The sequence below is a fragment of the Leuresthes tenuis genome, unplaced genomic scaffold (genome assembly GCF_036924035.1).
Source record: "Leuresthes tenuis unplaced genomic scaffold, fLeuTen1.0.hap1 SCAF_14, whole genome shotgun sequence".
NCBI lineage: Eukaryota > Metazoa > Chordata > Actinopteri > Atheriniformes > Atherinopsidae > Leuresthes > Leuresthes tenuis.
In genome coordinates, this window is record NW_027325368.1 from 14,783,556 (window position 1) to 14,802,219 (window position 18,664).

Sequence of the window (18,664 nt, forward strand, 5' to 3'; positions counted from 1 at the left end):
AGCAGGGTTTAATCTTGTTTTTGATGTCTCTCATCATGAATGCAGCATGCTCTCCTCTGTGTTTCAGTTTGCTTTAATTTGTAACAGGTTCACTGACATCTCTCTCCATCCTCCTCCACAGGGACCCTTCGTTCATGTTGCCAGTCTCTGCGCTGCTCTCCTTAGCAAATTCATGGCTGCTCTTTTTGGTGGGATTTACATGGTGAGGATGGAAGACATTTCTCAAATTGTTATGTAGATGTCTGAGCACTGTGTTTTAAGGATCCCTCCCTTATGTTTCCAAGCAGAGAGTTAATCATTATTGTCTGTCCATCTCTGTGCTGATAAAATGGAAATCCAAAAATCTCTAGAGAGAAGATGGCAAAGTATTTTTTTGTTTTGGTTCATCCCTATATTATCTAAAGAAAAAATGTAAAGCAATTTCAATTTTAAGTCTCAGGTTGAGGTTTGTCTATAGTCCTTCTAAAAAAAAAACTAAATTTATCAAAGTCACTTGATGGTTGATGAAATCTGTTGAATTCCAGAACACATTTTGCCTCATACCTTTGCTATTTTTCTTAATCTTCCAGATAGATTGGTAGGTTTAGATGCTTCCAGCCTTGAACACCACATTACTAAGTTGGGTTGCTGTATGACGACGTATACGATGACATAATCAAAGATGTGAATGCAACAAAAATAGTTTGATGACAGAATACCAAATGTTGAAAGTTTTATCTATTTATTTATTTTATTTTTTTAAACATTTCGAGTTTGATGCCTCCGATCTATTCCAAAAAAGTTGTGACAGAGGGAAGAAAAGTAATAACAAAGTAATGGTAATATTATTTAATGCTGAAAAATGGCTGGTGGAACATCTTATACCTGAGTAGGTTAACTGGCAACAGATCAGAGATATGACTTTGCTAAAGATTAAAACATAAATAAATTTAAAAAAAGAGTAACTCACAGAGGTTGGTGCTGTGTTTGGTTTGTCGACTTCTTCACTATCTAGTGTTTGCTACATGCACTGATTAGCCACAACATTAAAACCACAGACAGGTTTGTTGCAGGGCAATGTTCTGATGGTGAACCTTGCATCTTGGTATTCATATGGACATTGCTTTGATTCTTGACACCTACCTAAACATTTTTTGACCAGTTACTTAAGGGAAAAAGCTTAAAACCAATGTAGTATAGGCGTTATCTTCAGGAAACCAAGCAAAACTGCATTAGAAACAGCATGATTCTGCGGTTTAAATCACTCCATGTGCCCAGAAACATTTCTGAGAAATGTATATCCCTCTTTCGCTGAGCCTAAGCACATTTAAGATGCTCTGAAGTGAAGTGGAAAGCTGTGTTTGTGTCTGACGGTTTAAAATTTTAAATAATTTTCTGAATTAATGGATGCTTTGTTGTCCAGGCTAAACAGGGGAAGAACCATCTGGATTATTATCGGTCCGCAGTGTAAAAGCAAGCATCCGTGATAGTCTAGAGGCAGACACTGGTCAATGTAGAAAATCAAACCAACAGCGATAAAAATGTAGATGAAACAATGGTTTTACTGGGCAGCTTCCATGTTGGTGTGAAGCTGGCATTCCTGAGGGAGAGCACTGATACACTGGGAGATACACTGTAACGTCTAACACATTGAGTACAGCTCGAAGCAAACTGGAGGCACTCCCATTTTGTGGGAGTATAACTAGATAACAGAGAAAAACGGTATGCACACTTCCTCTAGTTAAAATGATAACTCAGTGTCTTGTGTGCATTAAATGTGCTTGTTTCAAGTTGCTCATTATGCTGACTTTAGAGATTTGCTGGGAAAAAGTGAGAGGATTTGCTATCTTTGTGTAAATTCTGAAGGAAGAACAAATACACTGTCAGTTTTTAAAAGGTCTCTGATGCTTCTTTGGCTTTCTGACGCTTCCCAGGACATACTCTCACCTCCACTCATGCGAGACCACACCCTGGGCCTCTGTCTTATTTCTGCACTGGATATCGTGCTGTACTTCTCGCTGCACCGACAGCCACATCAGTTTGGAGGAAGAAGGAAAAACGCATGTCAGCACACTTAGACAGACTCAAATAGCCCAGGGGTCAGCTCCACGGACATTAAATATCATCAGTCGGGGGCATGCTAATTCAGTCCACTTTGGGATCAAGACTGTGTTTGCTAAAGCTGAGTCGCTCCTTGTTTGATTTGTGGATCAAAAGGTAACCTCTACTCTCACACCAATGTCTCTTGTTTTTGTTTACTTTTACTGCTAAAGGAAGAGCCCTTTGAAGGAAGTAAGGTATGAATGCACGACTCAGATAATGTCTTCTTTGCCAATCCCATCCACATTAATAATACATGCAGTCCATTTCAGAAGCTGAGACAGATTGATGTTCTTCCATTTGTCTACATTGTGTTTGATCCTGTCCAGTAAACCATCGCAGCGAGGCATTGATCTATCTCGCCTTTGCTCTGATACAAACATTTCATTCTATGATTTTAACAACCAGTCCTGTTTCTTCATTTGAGCTTCCCTTCCAACACTGCTCACAGTGTAATTGCTGAATCTGTAAATATACATTTTTTTTCTTTCTTTCTTTTTTTTTTAAAGATAAACACATTTCTTTTGTGTGCACTGTGTGTGTTGAGATCTGTGTGAGTGTGTTTCCTTGAATTCACAGCTCTTTGTGTTTCTTTCTGACTCATGTTGCACAGAACGAGCTGAGGAACACAGAGATGCTGTCAGCTGCCTGTGCTGTGGGTGTGGGCTGCTGCTTTGCTGCCCCTATTGGAGGTAAGACACCACAGCTACACCTTTTAATTGAAATGGATCTAATTATGGTAGATGATTACAGAAGTTAATTGACAGTAGAATGCCACTCTCGGTCAGTACATCTGTCTAATTATTTGATTCACATGAGACATCCTGTATGTCAACAGCTATCAGTTTAATTACCATGAAAGTTTACATGGACATTTATGTTTCCCATTGTTCCTCTTGTTTTACACCATGTTGACTCAATCCTGGATTTCATCCATCCATCAGTCCATCAGTTTTCTTCCACTCATCCAATGTTAGGTCATGGTGGCAACAGACCAAGAAGGGTGTTCCAGATGTCCTTCTCTCCAGCAATACTCTTTCAGCTCCTCTTTGGTTATTCTAAGACATTCCAAGGCCACATGAGAGATGTAATCCCTCAACTCAGATGGGCATGACAGGAAAATCTCGATAGGAAAGGCGCCTTGAGATGCCTGAACCTCCTCAACTGGTCCATTTTGATGGAATAGAGAAAAGGCTCTACTTCAGCTCCTTGCCCTGTCTCTAGAGCCAAGGCCAGCAACCCTACAGAGAAGACTTATTCCTATCCCATGTATTTGCAATGTTATTCCTTCTGTCACCACCCATATCTCTTGATTAGATGTGAGGGTTGAAACACAGATGGATTGATAAACTAAGAGCTTCACCTTCCAGGACAGCTGTCTCTTTACCACAATAGTCGGATGCGATACCCGAATTGTTGCAGACACTGCACAACTCCACCAATCTATCTCACGTCCGAAGCTTTCCCTTCTTCGGCTCACTTGTGAGCAATATCCTGGGATATCCAGACTACCCCAACCTGAAGAGAACAGTCCACCCCTTTCTGGCAGAGAACCCCTCAGACTTGGAGGTGCTGACTCTAATCTCAGCAGCTTCACACTGCTTTAAACTGCCTCAGCTGGTGAGCATGTTGTGAAGAAGAATCATGTAATCTGCAAACAGTAGAGACAAGACTCTGAGGTTCCCAAACCAGACACCCTCCTCAACCAGAAATTCTCACCTCCATGAACATGGTTTTGTTTGCTCTTTTATGTCGGAAGATTAATTTGCATGATGGAGAAATCGCAAACATTAGAGTATTGAGGAATTGTGTTTCAGGTCACAATTTCTTTCCCAGAGGGTGGGTCAGACTAACAATGTTCAACTGAATTACAATTTAAGCAAATTGAGCAAATCTAGTGTTTCAAAAAGAGGAAATGTTCTTGAGAAAAATGTTCAAATGTTGGATACACATTACGAAGACATTAAAGGTTCTAAATCAGTTTGGCACATTTCAACACAGAAATAGATCAGAACAAGCCAACATATGTACTGGTGATTTCTGTGCAATCTTTAAAAATCTAAATATTATTCAGAGGTTATGTTTAACAAATCATTGCACACAGTGGTGTAATGAATGTGAATATGAGGAGTATTCCTTCCTTATTTAACTTTATTCACTTATTAGTAGTGACTTCTGGAATTTTTGCTTATGGGACAAATAAAGGTATATCTAACCTTTAATCTTAAATCTCCTCTTTATGTGCATCAGATTCAATAGTGTGTTGCAAGTCGACTTTTATTTTCCTAGGAAAACAAAAAACATGAACTGCTGGCCTCTGCCTCTCACTGAATAGTACTTGTTTCTTTTGGATTATGGGTTGGTCAGGTCCATGCATGAGATTTAAGGTATACAAAGGAAGATAAGTGATAATGTGCAAATACTTCTGACCCATTTTGGAAAAACTAAAGTAACCACTATGTCAATGTTTAGAACACAGCGCGTTATTCCTTTGTTTGTTTTTTTTTGTTGCTGATTTTTGTGTTATCAATATAAAGAATACTTATTCTATTCTTTCTTCGTGGCCCCAAAACTTTCTTCCACTGTGTAGGTCAAAATGAACCCCTCGTCCCCACTGTGATTTATGTCAAGATATTCAAGACTAAAGTAATTTGACCATTAGATGTTGAAGTGATGAATCATATTTGGTCCACTCAGCAGCTGCTGTGCCTTCAACTGTTTCTTATTCTCAGCAGATGGACTTGCCCACTTATGAAAATGTAAATGCTGAAATTTCCATCTTCTCTTAGCAGTGCAATAACTCCTTGACCTTTCCTTGAACAACATTATGAGGCCAACTTCTCATCTTGTTTTCCTTTTTATCTGATTGTGTTTAATCTAATTTATTTTTTGACATCGCTTTGGTTTGGTTGCTCTGGTATCTTTCACTATGCAGACTGTAAAGCGCTTTAAATTACCTCCGTGGTGGAAATCCGCATTACACGTGAACCTGCATAATTTTGCATAATCTATATCAACATTTTCCATCATCTACAGATAAAGCCTAGGAAACTGAAGACATGGAGAAATCTAGAGACAGCACTTTATGTTAAGATTATTTTTAAAAAGGAGTTTTCATGAGTGTCGTTTGAGTTGAATACAATAGATGCTTGTGGATATACAAGAGGCAGATGGGGCTTGTTTTTTCTGAACATGATTGACACATTGTCTCTTTCATTTAGAGCAATTAGACTAACCCATACTGACATCAGAACAGTCTGTACCATGCAGTCACTGATCTAGCTTTGTGGCATTTTCAAGCTGATCAGCTTAACAAACATGTTGCGATTAATTATTGCCAGATGCTAATGATTAATTGTGGGAATCTCAATGTGTTAATAAATAAAGTTGAAAACGGTTTGTTGATAATTCGATGACCAGATAATTAGTTGTTTTTACATTGTTTTCTATTAATTTGTTAACTGAATAAGTGGTTATGGAAATTACTGACGGATTAACAATGAAGAGGATCATTCGGAGCCCTAAAACTGATGCTTTTAAGATGTTGGAGACTGAAATGTATTTAAGCAATAGCCGTTTTTCTTGAGAAAAAGAAGTGGGAATGTCTCACTTTGTGTTTGTGCGTTGCAGGTGTGCTGTTCAGTATTGAGGTCACATCAACATTTTTTGCTGTGAGGAACTACTGGAGGGGCTTCTTTGCCGCCACCTTCAGTGCTTTCATATTCAGAGTACTAGCTGTCTGGAACCAGGAGGAAGGTAGAATACAAGAGAGAAAGAGTCAATTTATATATTCTTTAAAATGAAATCATATTCAAGATGCACCAGTGTGAACATTCATTTTAATTTAGCTGGCCATCAAATAGCCAATTTCATTAACACATGATAGTGAGAACAGTCTTCTTTTCCTCAGAGACCATCACTGCTCTCTTTAAGACGCGCTTTCGTCTGGATTTCCCATTCGACCTTCAGGAGCTGCCAGCATTTGCCATCCTTGGGTGAGTGTTGATCTGGAGCGATGCCAAATTAAACACTATGTTAACTTACGTAGGAGATTTGATTCTGATTTCAGACCTGCTCTGACATCTAATGTTAAAGTCACAGTCCCATTTGGGGTCTGAAGGCTTTTATTTGATGAATGGAGCATGAAATTAACTTCTCAGTCTACTGAATAGCAGCAGAGGTTTGATGCAGATCAATATGAGCCAAACTTGTTTGAACCAGAAATTGTATTTTTTGGAGAGCAACAACAAATTGTCAATACTTGGCTACCTGCTAAAGAGCCTTGAACAGTAATGACTCAACCCGACTGTATATCAGTGGAGAGTTGATTGTCATTCAGTTTTTCAACTGGCTTTTTTTTAGCACAGAATGGTTTTCCGTTTTATCATGAACACTGGCTGTGTGTGTCTGTTTGCAGGATCGCTTGTGGTTTTGGTGGCGCTCTGTTTGTCTATCTGAACCGACTGATAGTGGAATGCATGAGGAAACAGAAGATCATTAACAAGTTCTTGCTGAGGAAGTGAGTATCTGACTCCAGTTTTAAGAAGCCTTTGCTGTCCATGTACAAAAATGACAATGACATTGACACGCTCATGTAATTCTACCATAAAGCTACCAAGTACAGCAGCCGTTAGGCACAACACTGCCAATATCTAAATAAATAAAAACATTTTAAAAAATGCAACAAAAAGAAAAACATAACATTGACCATAATGACATTAAAGAAACCCAATTATTTTATTAAAACACACCAACAAACAAGAAACCTAACGACGTTTCACATAACCTGTTGTCTAATCTTGTGTATTTTGCACCTTGGGGCCTCTCCACATAAGCTCCCGCTTCACATGTGTCTGACACTGGCCTCGTGCTCTGTGTCACAGTGTTTATGTTATACCATGAATTGATGAAAAGCTATTAATAGACCAAAGAATCAAGTATGCGCACACTGTGTCAAACACACCCATTAATGACCCCACAGTCCATCTCTTCCTGTCAGACGTCTGGTGTATCCTGCTCTCGTCACCCTGCTGGTCTCCACTCTCACGTTCCCTCCGGGCTTCGGACAGTTCATGGCTGGTCAGGTGAGAAAACATGTTCACACCCCTTTGTCAGTTTGAAAGCACATCTTGACCGTTGTGAGATGATTGATGTTCATTTTAAGTGAAGTGAGAATTAGTGTGCTCATACTTGTTAGCAATAAGCTCTTCAATAGCTGTCACATTTCTTAAAATGTTCGAGATTTTTCATAGAAATCTGACCATCTAAATTGCTTCTCAGTTGATTTATGACACAAATGTAACTCGAGTTGTCTGTGTAAAGCAAATCCAAGAAGTGAGGCGGGTTCAGAATAAATGAAGATATGTTTAATAAATGCAGAACACATTTATTTTGTTGCAGTGTTGCTGGTTGCACAAGTCAGTGGACACTCATCCGTCTTTAAAAGTCCCTTAGTTTAATTTTGAGCCTTTTTTTTGCATTTTGATTAAGAAATTTTAACTTGTTTCCAAAAATTCTTTGTATCGTCATGTTAGAGATGGCTATGCACATCTGTCAGACCACCACTCTGATATGGACTGATATTTATGGTACCCACAGGATGAACCCTAATGATTTAAGTAATCCCCCTGACCTTCCCTTATATGCCATCATGAGCTGTAGATTTCAGCTCTAGCCTAACAGCTCTTCCCTGGTGCTATTAACGTTAATCAAGACAACATCAGTAAGCCACAAAGGATTTAAACCAATTGCTTTTGTGCGATATGACAGATGTGTTACTAGAAATACTGTGGCCGTGCTAAAACCTTTTAAGAGCGCAGCACACACAACTGCTTACATGTAGTTAATGTATAACCCCTACACACATACAGCTTTAGCCACAACAGAGGGTGGTACCACTGTGACCTACAATAAATGAGATTCAATATGATGAAAACTAAGCCGACTGTGTGGATCAAAGGGAAGGCAAAGTTACTGGAGAATCCCAGAAAATACTAAATCCCTCTGTAAACTTTAAGATAAACATCAGCCTTTATCACAGTTATTTGGTCAAGTGTACGTGTGCCAGGATTTTTTTTAAATGTCTGTCAACTATTTTCTGTCCCATGCAGACTCATGATCAAAACTGTGGGTATTTGGACAGTAACTGATTTTGTTCTCAAGTCTCTGTGCGTCAGTACATACAGTTCAAAACCAAACAACAGATGCTACACCAGAGCCCAAACCTCTCTTTATTTTGAGCAGGTTTTCAGGAGGACTGCATACAATTACAGCATAAAACAGAATTTTTACATAAACTTTTCACAAAAAATGACCATCTCAAATGTAAGCATACTAAATGTTCCACTTCAACTAAATACTGCACATTTAATTTCTCAAAACACTTGTACGAGTATTTAAATGTTTCTTTTCTACAACATGTAGAGCAGAATGAATTTTCAGTTGCTGATCTTGCGGAGCCATTAATATTCTCTAAATAAGATTCCCTGCCTGTCAGACATTAGGAGGCCTGAACCTTTTTATAAACAGATGTTAAGTTTCAGACCACCGTTTCTGTACCTGTCAGCTGACGCAGCACGAGTCTCTGGTCGCACTTTTCGACAACCACACATGGTGCCGACAGGGTGTGGCTGAAGAGTTTGACTACATCAGCCACCACCACGCTTGGAAACACCCCCAGGTCAACGTCTTCATCACACTTATCCTCTTCATCATCATGAAGGTGAGACTTGAACATTTGTCCAACCGTCTTAGCGAGTTTCCTCAGTGCTTTCAGGTTGCCTCGTTGTCTTTGTGCAGAAAATCTGTGGAATTTGATCAACTTTTTTCAAGCGTTTCTCACCCTAACGGTTCTCTCTGTTCCAGTTCTGGATGTCTGCTGTGGCCACCACCATGCCTGTTCCATGTGGGGCGTTCATGCCGGTGTTTCTTATCGGTGAAGAAAACCTGTCTTTTGTCATGGTTTCCAGTGAGCTGGCAAACCTCCCTCTGAAACTTAACCTCTCACTTTATCTGTGTGACTGACAGGTGCAGCATTTGGCAGACTGGTTGGAGAGATCATGGCAACCATGTTTCCTGATGGCATACACGAAGATGGCAATGTGTATCCCATAGTTCCTGGTGGTTATGCTGTCGTTGGTGAGTCCTTATAAATATTCAATCATTTTTCATTTGATAAATCAACAAGAACAAATATCACACAATTAGAATGGGAACCTTTTCCTCTGTAGACTTAAATAAAAATTTTCAAAAAGTTAAGAGCTTGACCCTTTTCTTGACTTTCCTGACTTGCCTTGTCTGTTCAGCCCGTCAATTTGGGTTTGTTCCTAAATCCATATTCACATTAATAATCCACATTAATCTTTAGGAAGTTGCATCCGTTATTATCACTATATAGAACTTTATTGACTGATAGAAATTAGTAGTTCTACACTCAAACATTATATTGTGGATCAAAGTTAAATTGAAAATCGTTCAGTGCAAAATTGCTGTGGTCATGACTCACTGGGTGCTAAATCTAATGAATGAGAGAAACATCCTGCAAACACTGATCTTGATTCGCTTTAATTACTAATTTTTTTTTACATTTAACATTAAGCACAATGGATCAAGTCAGTTTTTTTCTCAATGATTGGTTGTGGATGGCGTTGAGTAAAAAAGAGAAAAAAAAACTCAAACATGTTTCTATTATTCATGCTCCTTCTCCACAGGTGCTGCAGCGCTGTCTGGAGCAGTCACCCACACTGTATCCACAGCAGTCATAGTGTTTGAGCTGACTGGTCAGATCTCTCACATCTTGCCTGTGATGATTGCTGTGATCCTGGCCAACGCTGTGGCACAGGCACTCCAGCCATCTCTATACGACTCCATCATTCGCATCAAGAAACTTCCGTATCTGCCCGAGCTGGGAATGGGACATCACGAGTGAGTTTGATGTTTAATTTACTCGAGCAATTTAGCCTTTTCCTTCATTCCCTCTTGTTTCTTGTTCTGCTCCCTCTTCTCATCACTTGAGCTCTATCTTCTCCTCAATGTGTCAGGAAGTATAATATCCGTGTGCAGGACATCATGGTCAGGGATGTTCGTTACATCACTCTTAACTCTTCCTACCGAGACCTGCAGGAGATGCTGCTGACTGGTCAGCTCAAAACGCTCGCCCTGGTTGAGTGCAGAGGTGAGGGTGTACACAATATGTGGAACGTGGTATTCTGTGTCTTATCTTGGCTGCTTAATTCCAATTTAAGCCCAATAAGATGAAATGCATCAAACCACAGGATTCACCTTTTTTATTGAAACTTTTGATTTTATTTGAATATGTGAACAAGCAAATATTCGGTCCTCTTTGAGACAGTCTCCACAGAAAAAGTGGATATACTCAAACACAAGTCATATAAGCTGACAATTTTTCATTGTCAAAATGATTTAAAAAAATGGAATTAGCCTGAAAAATACCTCTGCCATTTAGGACCTGCTGTTCTCTTTGGTTTGCTGTGAGTAGAGAAAAAAAAAAGCTATGCTAAGATCATCCACAAGAGAGGTAAACAATTATATATAGCCCAAAAGCAGTATTTTTTTTACATTTTTTTACAGTTAATCAAGCCTGTCAAGACACTCTTGTACAGTTACTCTTATAGAGTAACATAATGTTGTAGTGATAGCTACAGAAACCTCAACATAAACACTACCATCCATGTAAGTCTGATTTTCTTAATAAAAAGAGCCTGTTTAGCATTGTTTTCACAATCCCTTGAATTTCACTTTTGAGTTTTAAACATTTTCTTCCTCCACTGTCATTCTGTCTCTCACGTCCTTCCTTTTCCCTCAGACTCCATGATCCTGCTGGGCTCCATAGAGCGACTGCAGCTCCAGTCTCTCCTTTCTCTTCAGCTGGGCCGCCAGCGGAGGCTGGAGTACCTCCGGCAGCTGGCCCAGGACAACGGTACCCACGATCATCTGCCCAGTCTGACCTCGGACAGCAGCCCCAGCTCCCCCTGCGCTCACAGCCACTTCAATGCTTCGACCAGCACTGGCGCTCGCCAGGGGGTCCGCTTCCTGGTGAGCACCCAAGAGGTGTGAGGCGTCCGGGGGCGCCAGGGTCTGGGCGGGGACAAAGTGTGGCTTGGGGTGGGCTGTAGCAATAGACAAACAGTAGATAAGAAACAGCATGTGTGAAGCATGTAGCAGTAGGTAAGGGCACAGATGGAGATTTTGGACTGCTGTTGTGGTAAGTGTTTACAAACTGTATAAATGTAATTCAGAAGTGCTTTTACATTAACACTTGTCTTCTGTCTCTCTGTCGTCTGTGCCCTTACCTGTGCTGTCCTGTTTGTTTACGTGCATGTGCTTGTTTTTGTCTTTGCTGTGCTTGCGTGTGTGCTTGTGCTTGGCTTCCCCTGTTAATATATTTTCCGTGTAGATCTCCACAGAGGAGTCTTCCTCCTTCAGCCCAGCTGTTTCCAGTGCTCAGCTTCCTCTGAAATCCGCCCTGAAAATGGTGTCTGCCATCAGTGAAACAGAGACACCGAATAGTGTGTATTTTACACCATTACAAGAACACACATTGGCAGGGGTTCTCGTAGAGAAACAAATAAGTCGGACACCAAGAAAACACAGATTTTGAAAAAAGCCAAAAGCAAATTTAATGAAGCCTGTTTTATTTTCCTTTTAAGGCTCACAGACCCTTTCCTGTGCTGATCAAGACAAGGATCTGCTGGAGGTGAGAAATAGTTTATTCACGTGTGAGTTTTCTGTAAGAGTGTGTCATGCACCCTGTGATAGGATGTGTGCGCTCTCTCTGAAGTGTCCACGTCGCCGCTTTCCTGCCGCTGATGGGCAGGTGCCACCCACTGGCAGCAGGGCTTTCCTGTCTGATCTCATGCTGTGCTCATAGCTCTTTCTTCTGTTAGTCACCCCCATTGCACGTCCACTGCCAATTATTGAATTTTTTAATGTGTTTTGGTTATATTCTAGGCAATGGCAATGTTAGCCGTCATTGGGCGAGAGACAGGGTCAGTGTTATGCAGTGTTTCAGAATTTTTTTTTTCTGGTCTTTAGTCATGGTTGCAGGAATTTATTAGGTATTATACGTAAATTCTGCAAAAACACTTTCTAGTTGAGACCAAAACTTTTAAACTGATCTGACTTTTTGGAAAGTGCGAGCAAAGTAACGCCTTACACATCTAGTATATAAATGTTGTTGTTAAAAAGCATCCAGAATATTGCAGTTTGATCAACTCTAATATAATAATTTCTATCAGTCATTTATGTAAAATATGAATGGCCTAAATTGCTGTTGGTTCACTATTGTTTAAAGCCTGGTGAGCTTTTTTTTTCTTCTATTTTCTTACATTTTAAAGAATAAATAACTATAAAACTATAAAATAACTATATAACTATAAAATAGTTCTACAGATTCATCAAAGACGAATGTGTTGCCAGCCTTTGGTACAAACTGGAATCACATTTTAAAAGTACATTTTCAAGAACCCAAAGTGTGTGTTCCAACACTTGTTTCTTGTTCATTTTTCTCAATTTGACAGAATTTGTTGTGACAACATCCAAAGGCTGAAGCCAGTTAAAGCAGAAGTATTGATGATATCATTAATGATCTGTTCTATGAATCTATTAGAGATGGTGAAAAAGGCCAGTTTAGGGGAAAAAATAGTTTATATCTGAGTGTTGAAACATTGTACATGTCTGTTTTATTGCATTGCAAGATTAAAATGTCTGCTGTAGAAAAAGTCTTTGGTTTCACTCCACAGTTGCACCCCGCTCATGTGAAATGGCAGTCATTGCTTCAGTGAGAAGCTAGAACAAGCTGATTCAGCTGTGTGTGAGTCATGTGAGATGATGTGTCATAAGTCTTAAAGCTGCAAAAAGCAGCAATTTAAGTGACAATTAAAAAATAACCCTAACCTCTGAAATGGAGGATTTTCAGTGCCTTTTTACACCAGCGTATTTATCATCCAGGGCTGTATGAACATCGGGAACCTCGAACAGATTTTGTGCTCTTTTTTTCTTCTGTGGTGTAGTAATTATATCCTTTCAGCAGCATTGTGCTCACGTCACAGAAATTACTCCCAGCATAAGTCAAGACTGGGATCCGATGTTGCAGTGATTCCATGTTAACGGGGTTAAAACTGTTCAGTTTCTCTGAATCTGTGTTAATGTTGTGCTTTATTAATGCCTTCTCTCCCCCCGGCTGGAAGAGCCCGGCTGGGCCAGCTCCTCCTGAAAAAAGAAAGCCCAAACGAGTGAGGATCTCCATGGCGGTAAGACTGTCTGCCGCCTAGAGACTGTTGCTTAGTAACCGTTGCCTTGCGACACACACGTAGTGAGTGCTGGTCCAAAATATTTCTGGTGCACAAACCAAAGTATTAGAGTGGCTTTGCAGAGCGCATGTGAGAGAGATGAGTGCGTTTGTCTTTTCAACATCAGTGTTCAGTGATTAAATGGACTGCACCATAAACTGCTTATGATGCTTGTTATGTGACTGCCCTTTTTACTTTTTATTTAGGGCTAGTTAATTCCTTCACTTGTGTTGGTTGTCACTGTCATTTTCTTATGTGTAGCTGCTCTGTTTGACCACTAAACAAAACTATTCCGTATCTTAAACTCTTGTAACTCTTAGGATATTAACATTTCATTGTGTTACTATGCTGGTGCTAATGAGTAACTAAAGCAGACTGCCTTTATTGGTGTACAGTCTTTTTTTGTATAGGGCTTTACGTGTTGATAAGAGCAATGACTGACTGAAGTGTGCCTTTTCAGGACTCCACTGAAGTGGAAGACTGCATGACCCCCTCAGAGGTCAGACCTGTGCAAACACAATTTTAAAAATGACTCATGATTTGAAGATTACATGCTTCTCTCCTCTGTCATCCATCTCTCTGTAGATAGCAGAGTGGGAGGAGCAGCAACTCGATGAGCTGGTGGATTTCAAGAACTGCAAAATCGATCCCGCCCCTTTCCAGCTGGTGGAGCAAACATCTCTGCATAAGGTACAGTGTTGACAAAATGCCATCAACGCCCTTTAAAATGAAACTTCTCATTTAAAATGAGAAAACTGGGTGCATTTTTACTTTTGATTATTGACAGAGTAGCTTGATGATTAAAGAAAATTCACATCACACCAGAGATATGCTTTTTGGTTTGAATCATAAGGTTATTCTAGCTTCAATGGGTGCTCTGGTTTCTCTGCCTGATGTGCAGAATGAGCCGCTAACTCTGCAGGCTTTAGTAGATCCGTGAGCCCGCACTTATATGTCCCAGAGTCATGTTGGAATGAAGGGTGCTTTGAATGAAAACGTTTGGCTACTGATGCTGGAAAAATTCCAAAATTCCAACATTTTCAATGTCCAAAGCTACAATCACACTTTTTGATCGCCTCATTACCACTCCAACCACAGGGTAACGGGGTGCCTCAAAACCTCCTTTTTTAAAAGTTTTTGTCCTCTCTTGTCAACAAACCTGATAAAATGAGAGAAGAATGTATGCCCCCCCAAAAAAAGGTCAGGAGTACTACAGTCAGACTGGCCAGCTATGATTGGACAGCCTGGGTTTATGACTCTTGGACCACCTAATCTGATTCAGTGACCATCTTGAACCTCAAATATGTGATCCAGTCCATTCCCAGCATGCCTGTTTATAGATCAGATCCAAAATGCAAATTACCCCCCTTTTAGCATGTATTCAGGCCATGACCCATCTTTCCTCTTCCACATCCACAGACTCACACCATCTTCTCTTTGCTGGGCCTGGATCACGCCTACGTGACCAGCATGGGTCGCCTGGTTGGAGTGGTATCTCTTAAAGAGGTAGGTATCCTTGAATTGCTGAAGTTAGAAAAACGATTTAGTTGTTAGTTTTATGATTCAAATAACAAACTGTTTTTTAATTCTTTACTTCCTGTGTATCCTTGTACCTGCTTGGCTACTCCTCTCCTCTTTACAGCTGCGTAAGGCCATCGAGGGCTCAGTGACAGTGACTGGAGTGAAAGTGCGCCCTCCTCTGGCCAGTTTCCGTGACAGTGGGAACAGCACAAGCGTATCTGAGGTAACAGAACTACACAAGCTGTGCATGCGCCACAGAGGGCTGTCGTTGCCACGGGAACCCAAACCTCTGGACGCGGCGAACCAATCGAACCATCCATACAAAGACATTCCCGTCAACTTCTCGGACCAAACAAATTTGCAGTTTGAAACCAGCCCCGGCGACATCTCAAACCCGTCGTCAGAGCTGGTGCTTCAGGAGAGCCCCTCGTTCAATGAGGACCAATCACAGTTTACTTTTGACTGTAGCCCCTCCCACACTGAGGAATCAGAGCTGGCCTGTGAATATGACCCTCCCACCCAAACTCCAGAGCCAGACGAAGCAGAGCAAGAGCTGGGGAGTCCGTCTCTGAACAATGACCAATCTGAACCTATGGGAGAGGGTAGCACTGTCCACCTGGAGGATCACTCAGAATGATCAGATCCATTCTGTCACGTCGTGAATGTTGATGTTTCTTACATTTGTAGAGGTCCGGCCTAGATGCGTGTGTTTCTAATGTTAGTGATGTGTGTGTGTGTGTGAGAAAATGCCTGTTGAAGAGATAAAGCTGGTTTTATTTTGTATGTGTTACAGTCAACAGATCCCTTGTTAAGACCAAAATCTACAAGCCTTTTCTGGATTTCTGGTCTGTTTGTTTTTTCGTTTTTTTTTATTTTATTGAAAACATTAATATTTCAGGCATCAAAGTTTGTTTACACACGTTAAAAAATCTCCCTGCTAACGTTGTACAAAGTGTATCTCCACATATGCAGTTTAAAGAAGAAATATGTTCATGGCTTAGAAAAATCAGAGGGTGTTTTTACAAAGAAGAGCTCCTTATTTTTCCCTGAGGCTCGAGGCTGCAGTAGCTGCTCCTCATGTATAACACCTGAACATCTGAAGTGTTGTTGGGCGAGTTGCAATGTTTTTGACACTTTGTTTTTTAAGTGTTCATTTGGGAAACTAACAATGTCCCTGGGGTGTAATGGTGAGCAGGTGGAGAAAATCTTAGCAAGGTCAGTTTAATAGCTGTTGGTATGTTACAGTCATATCACAACAATATTCAGTTTCACATCCAAAAAGTCCCTTCAATACCCTTATTTTTTGTAATGAGGGATCGTGTTGGGTAGTATGATGGTGCGGCTCACTTTGTTTTCAGTGGTCTTTTTAAATGATAGCGTTGTTTTATGGTATACAGGCGCTGCCACTAAACGTCATTAAAAAAAAAATTTATTCAACTGAGGCATAGAAATAACCTTACATAACATTAATGTACTGAGTCTGTTTATGAAGTTATACGTTTTTTGTTGGTTGTGTGTAAATCAAACACAAAAAAACACGACAATTTTCACACAATTACATTTTGCACTCATCATGAGGAAGTTCTGTTGTTTCAGCTCGATATATTTGGGTTGGGTCAGCTTAACGTTGGAGGGTTAATCCAACTTATTTGCTCAGGTATTTGGTTGGTTGAACTAATTTTACATTTCTTGTCAAATGAACCAGCGTAGTTTTTTTTTTTTTTTTTGTTCAGTTCGGACCATTTTCATTTTTGCAACAAGACTGACACAAGCAATACAACATACTTGTACATGCAAGAACCGTGTGGTTTAATTTCACTGAAGGGTCTAACTGATGTAGAGTGAATTCAAACAAATGGGACTATACTTATGAGGAGAAAATGTTTCCATTCAGTAAAAATATCACTTTAAAATAACACGAGGTTGCAACAATAAATGTTTGAGGTGTTTGTACTACACAATCAGGAATCAGAAAATCAGGAACCCAAATTCTAGTCATTGCTATGGAACCAGAGAGCGGCCTTGCCAGCAATAATTTATTTTGATGCTGTTATCTCGAGATAACGCAGCATGTTTTTGTGCAATAAGTTGATTTATCTCATTTTCACAAGAAATTGGTCTTTTGTTGTTTCAAGATCATATCATACGATCAACATTAACATGCTGTTATGTTTTCATTTATTTATCCATTTTTTATGCTCAATAAACAAGTTTTTTTTTTTCTTTTTTTTAGTGAAGGCTAAAGCTCAACTTTTTTTTAAAATTGGGAATTGTTGACAATAAAAACATCACCAGCTTTTAGCTTTTACATGTATGCGTGTGTGTTTTGTAGACGTCGGCGTGTGGTTGTGTGTGAAAGAGTAACTTTCCTTTCCGAATCTGGTCCTGATTTAATTTGCCAAAGTAAAGATCCTGTTGGCTTGATGCCAAACAGTAACGGGATAGAAATGGGTCACATGCAAATAAAGTAGAGTAAAAATAAAAGGAGCAAATAATAAAGAAAGCACAGAAGAACAAAGAAATGATTCAGATGAGCACAAGATTGTTTGAATTAAAAACTACCTATTCACTAGCACTGGACTAATATGTGTTAGAGAGTCTGAATAAATGGTTTCTAATCAGATAGAGAGGTGTTTATTTGTGAGCTGATATGCAATAAATTTACATTAATAATGCAGTGAACATTAAGTTGAGACTGCATTATTTACAACACTCAGCAGTTGCATGTCACAACATATTCTTATCAGAATATTTCTTTATTTTACTATCTTATATTAATATACATATTAGTCCCTAATGTATTATATCAGCTGGGATCTATATAGACAATGACAAAGGCAGCTTTCAAAGGTCCCCAAAGCTTAGTACAGGGCTCTACCTAACAACGAAGCACATTGTAATTACCATGATATCATTTACTGCTCATGTAGCCTTGTTTGGCATTACAGGGGCTGGTTTAATGAGGTCAATGCAGACAACTTCTGTGCGAGTTTGATGTGTTTTTCGTGTGATAGAGGTTCGACACTTTAGCTCTGAGTTATGGGAAGATATATGCTGTTGTAAGAGCACACACATAAACGCCGACACGGACACATGCTGTGCCTGCAGATATTTCACATGTCTTTATGACATGGACCACTTTTTATAGTCTAGCCTCCACTTCAGTGCTAAGAGATGCATCTTCTGTGCGAAGCCCCAAAAAGTGTTGTGGAGCAAAAGGTGTGTGAGTACTTGTTATGACCTTCAAATGGATGTATTTTTGCTTCATGCAACAGATTTGAGCCATATTTCAATCCTATGTGATATCACCGCAGCACACCAAACTAAGCTCTTTATTTTTTCTATTATTTTTATCTGTCTGTGTAAACAATTGTACATTTACTGTCTTAATGTTTTGGTTGCATATAGAATGTGCCGTAGAGCTTGCCATATAATGTATAAGGAATTAAATGTAGAATGCATATAAGCTATTTTGCAGCGTATCTAGTTAAGCAATAAGTCTGTAGTATCTCCCTTTATATGGCACTGGCCTGTATATGCTTTGTATATATGAAAATATACGGATGGGAATCACGTACATGCGATTGTACAGAGAAGAATTATGGATTTGAAATCAGCCACCACTGTTATTTTTCAGAGTACATTAAATTGTTTTTGTACAAAAGTGAATGATTAAATTTAAAGCAAAACATAAAAAAAGATCAGTGTGAATTTGTGTTTCTTGCTTCCGTGTTAACGTTTTGGTTTGTTCGTGC

At 39.6% G+C, this 18,664-nt stretch overlaps 1 protein-coding gene across 5 annotated transcripts in view; it reads left to right on the forward strand.

Moving 5' to 3' along the window:
- Positions 1-18,594, forward strand: part of clcn2a (chloride channel, voltage-sensitive 2a) — a 51,923-nt gene extending 33,329 nt beyond the window's left edge. For 2 of the 5 annotated variants that reach the window (XM_072363858.1, XM_072363854.1), the window contains exons 6-25: positions 122-202; positions 2,253-2,276; positions 2,693-2,771; positions 5,710-5,835; positions 5,990-6,074; positions 6,497-6,598; positions 7,061-7,163; positions 8,645-8,800; positions 8,944-9,013; positions 9,106-9,216; positions 9,789-10,002; positions 10,119-10,252; positions 10,904-11,148; positions 11,495-11,606; positions 11,748-11,794; positions 13,287-13,349; positions 13,849-13,887; positions 13,974-14,078; positions 14,808-14,894; positions 15,031-18,594. In XM_072363858.1, the coding sequence (XP_072219959.1) occupies positions 122-202; positions 2,253-2,276; positions 2,693-2,771; positions 5,710-5,835; positions 5,990-6,074; positions 6,497-6,598; positions 7,061-7,163; positions 8,645-8,800; positions 8,944-9,013; positions 9,106-9,216; positions 9,789-10,002; positions 10,119-10,252; positions 10,904-11,148; positions 11,495-11,606; positions 11,748-11,794; positions 13,287-13,349; positions 13,849-13,887; positions 13,974-14,078; positions 14,808-14,894; positions 15,031-15,546 (2,499 nt within the window). In that variant the 3' untranslated portion in view covers positions 15,547-18,594. The remainder of the gene's footprint in view (positions 1-121; positions 203-2,252; positions 2,277-2,692; positions 2,772-5,709; positions 5,836-5,989; positions 6,075-6,496; positions 6,599-7,060; positions 7,164-8,644; positions 8,801-8,943; positions 9,014-9,105; positions 9,217-9,788; positions 10,003-10,118; positions 10,253-10,903; positions 11,149-11,494; positions 11,607-11,747; positions 11,795-13,286; positions 13,350-13,848; positions 13,888-13,973; positions 14,079-14,807; positions 14,895-15,030) is intronic. The other 3 variants (XM_072363855.1, XM_072363856.1, XM_072363857.1) reach the window with 3 other exon arrangements.
- Positions 18,595-18,664: the final 70 nt, after the last annotated feature.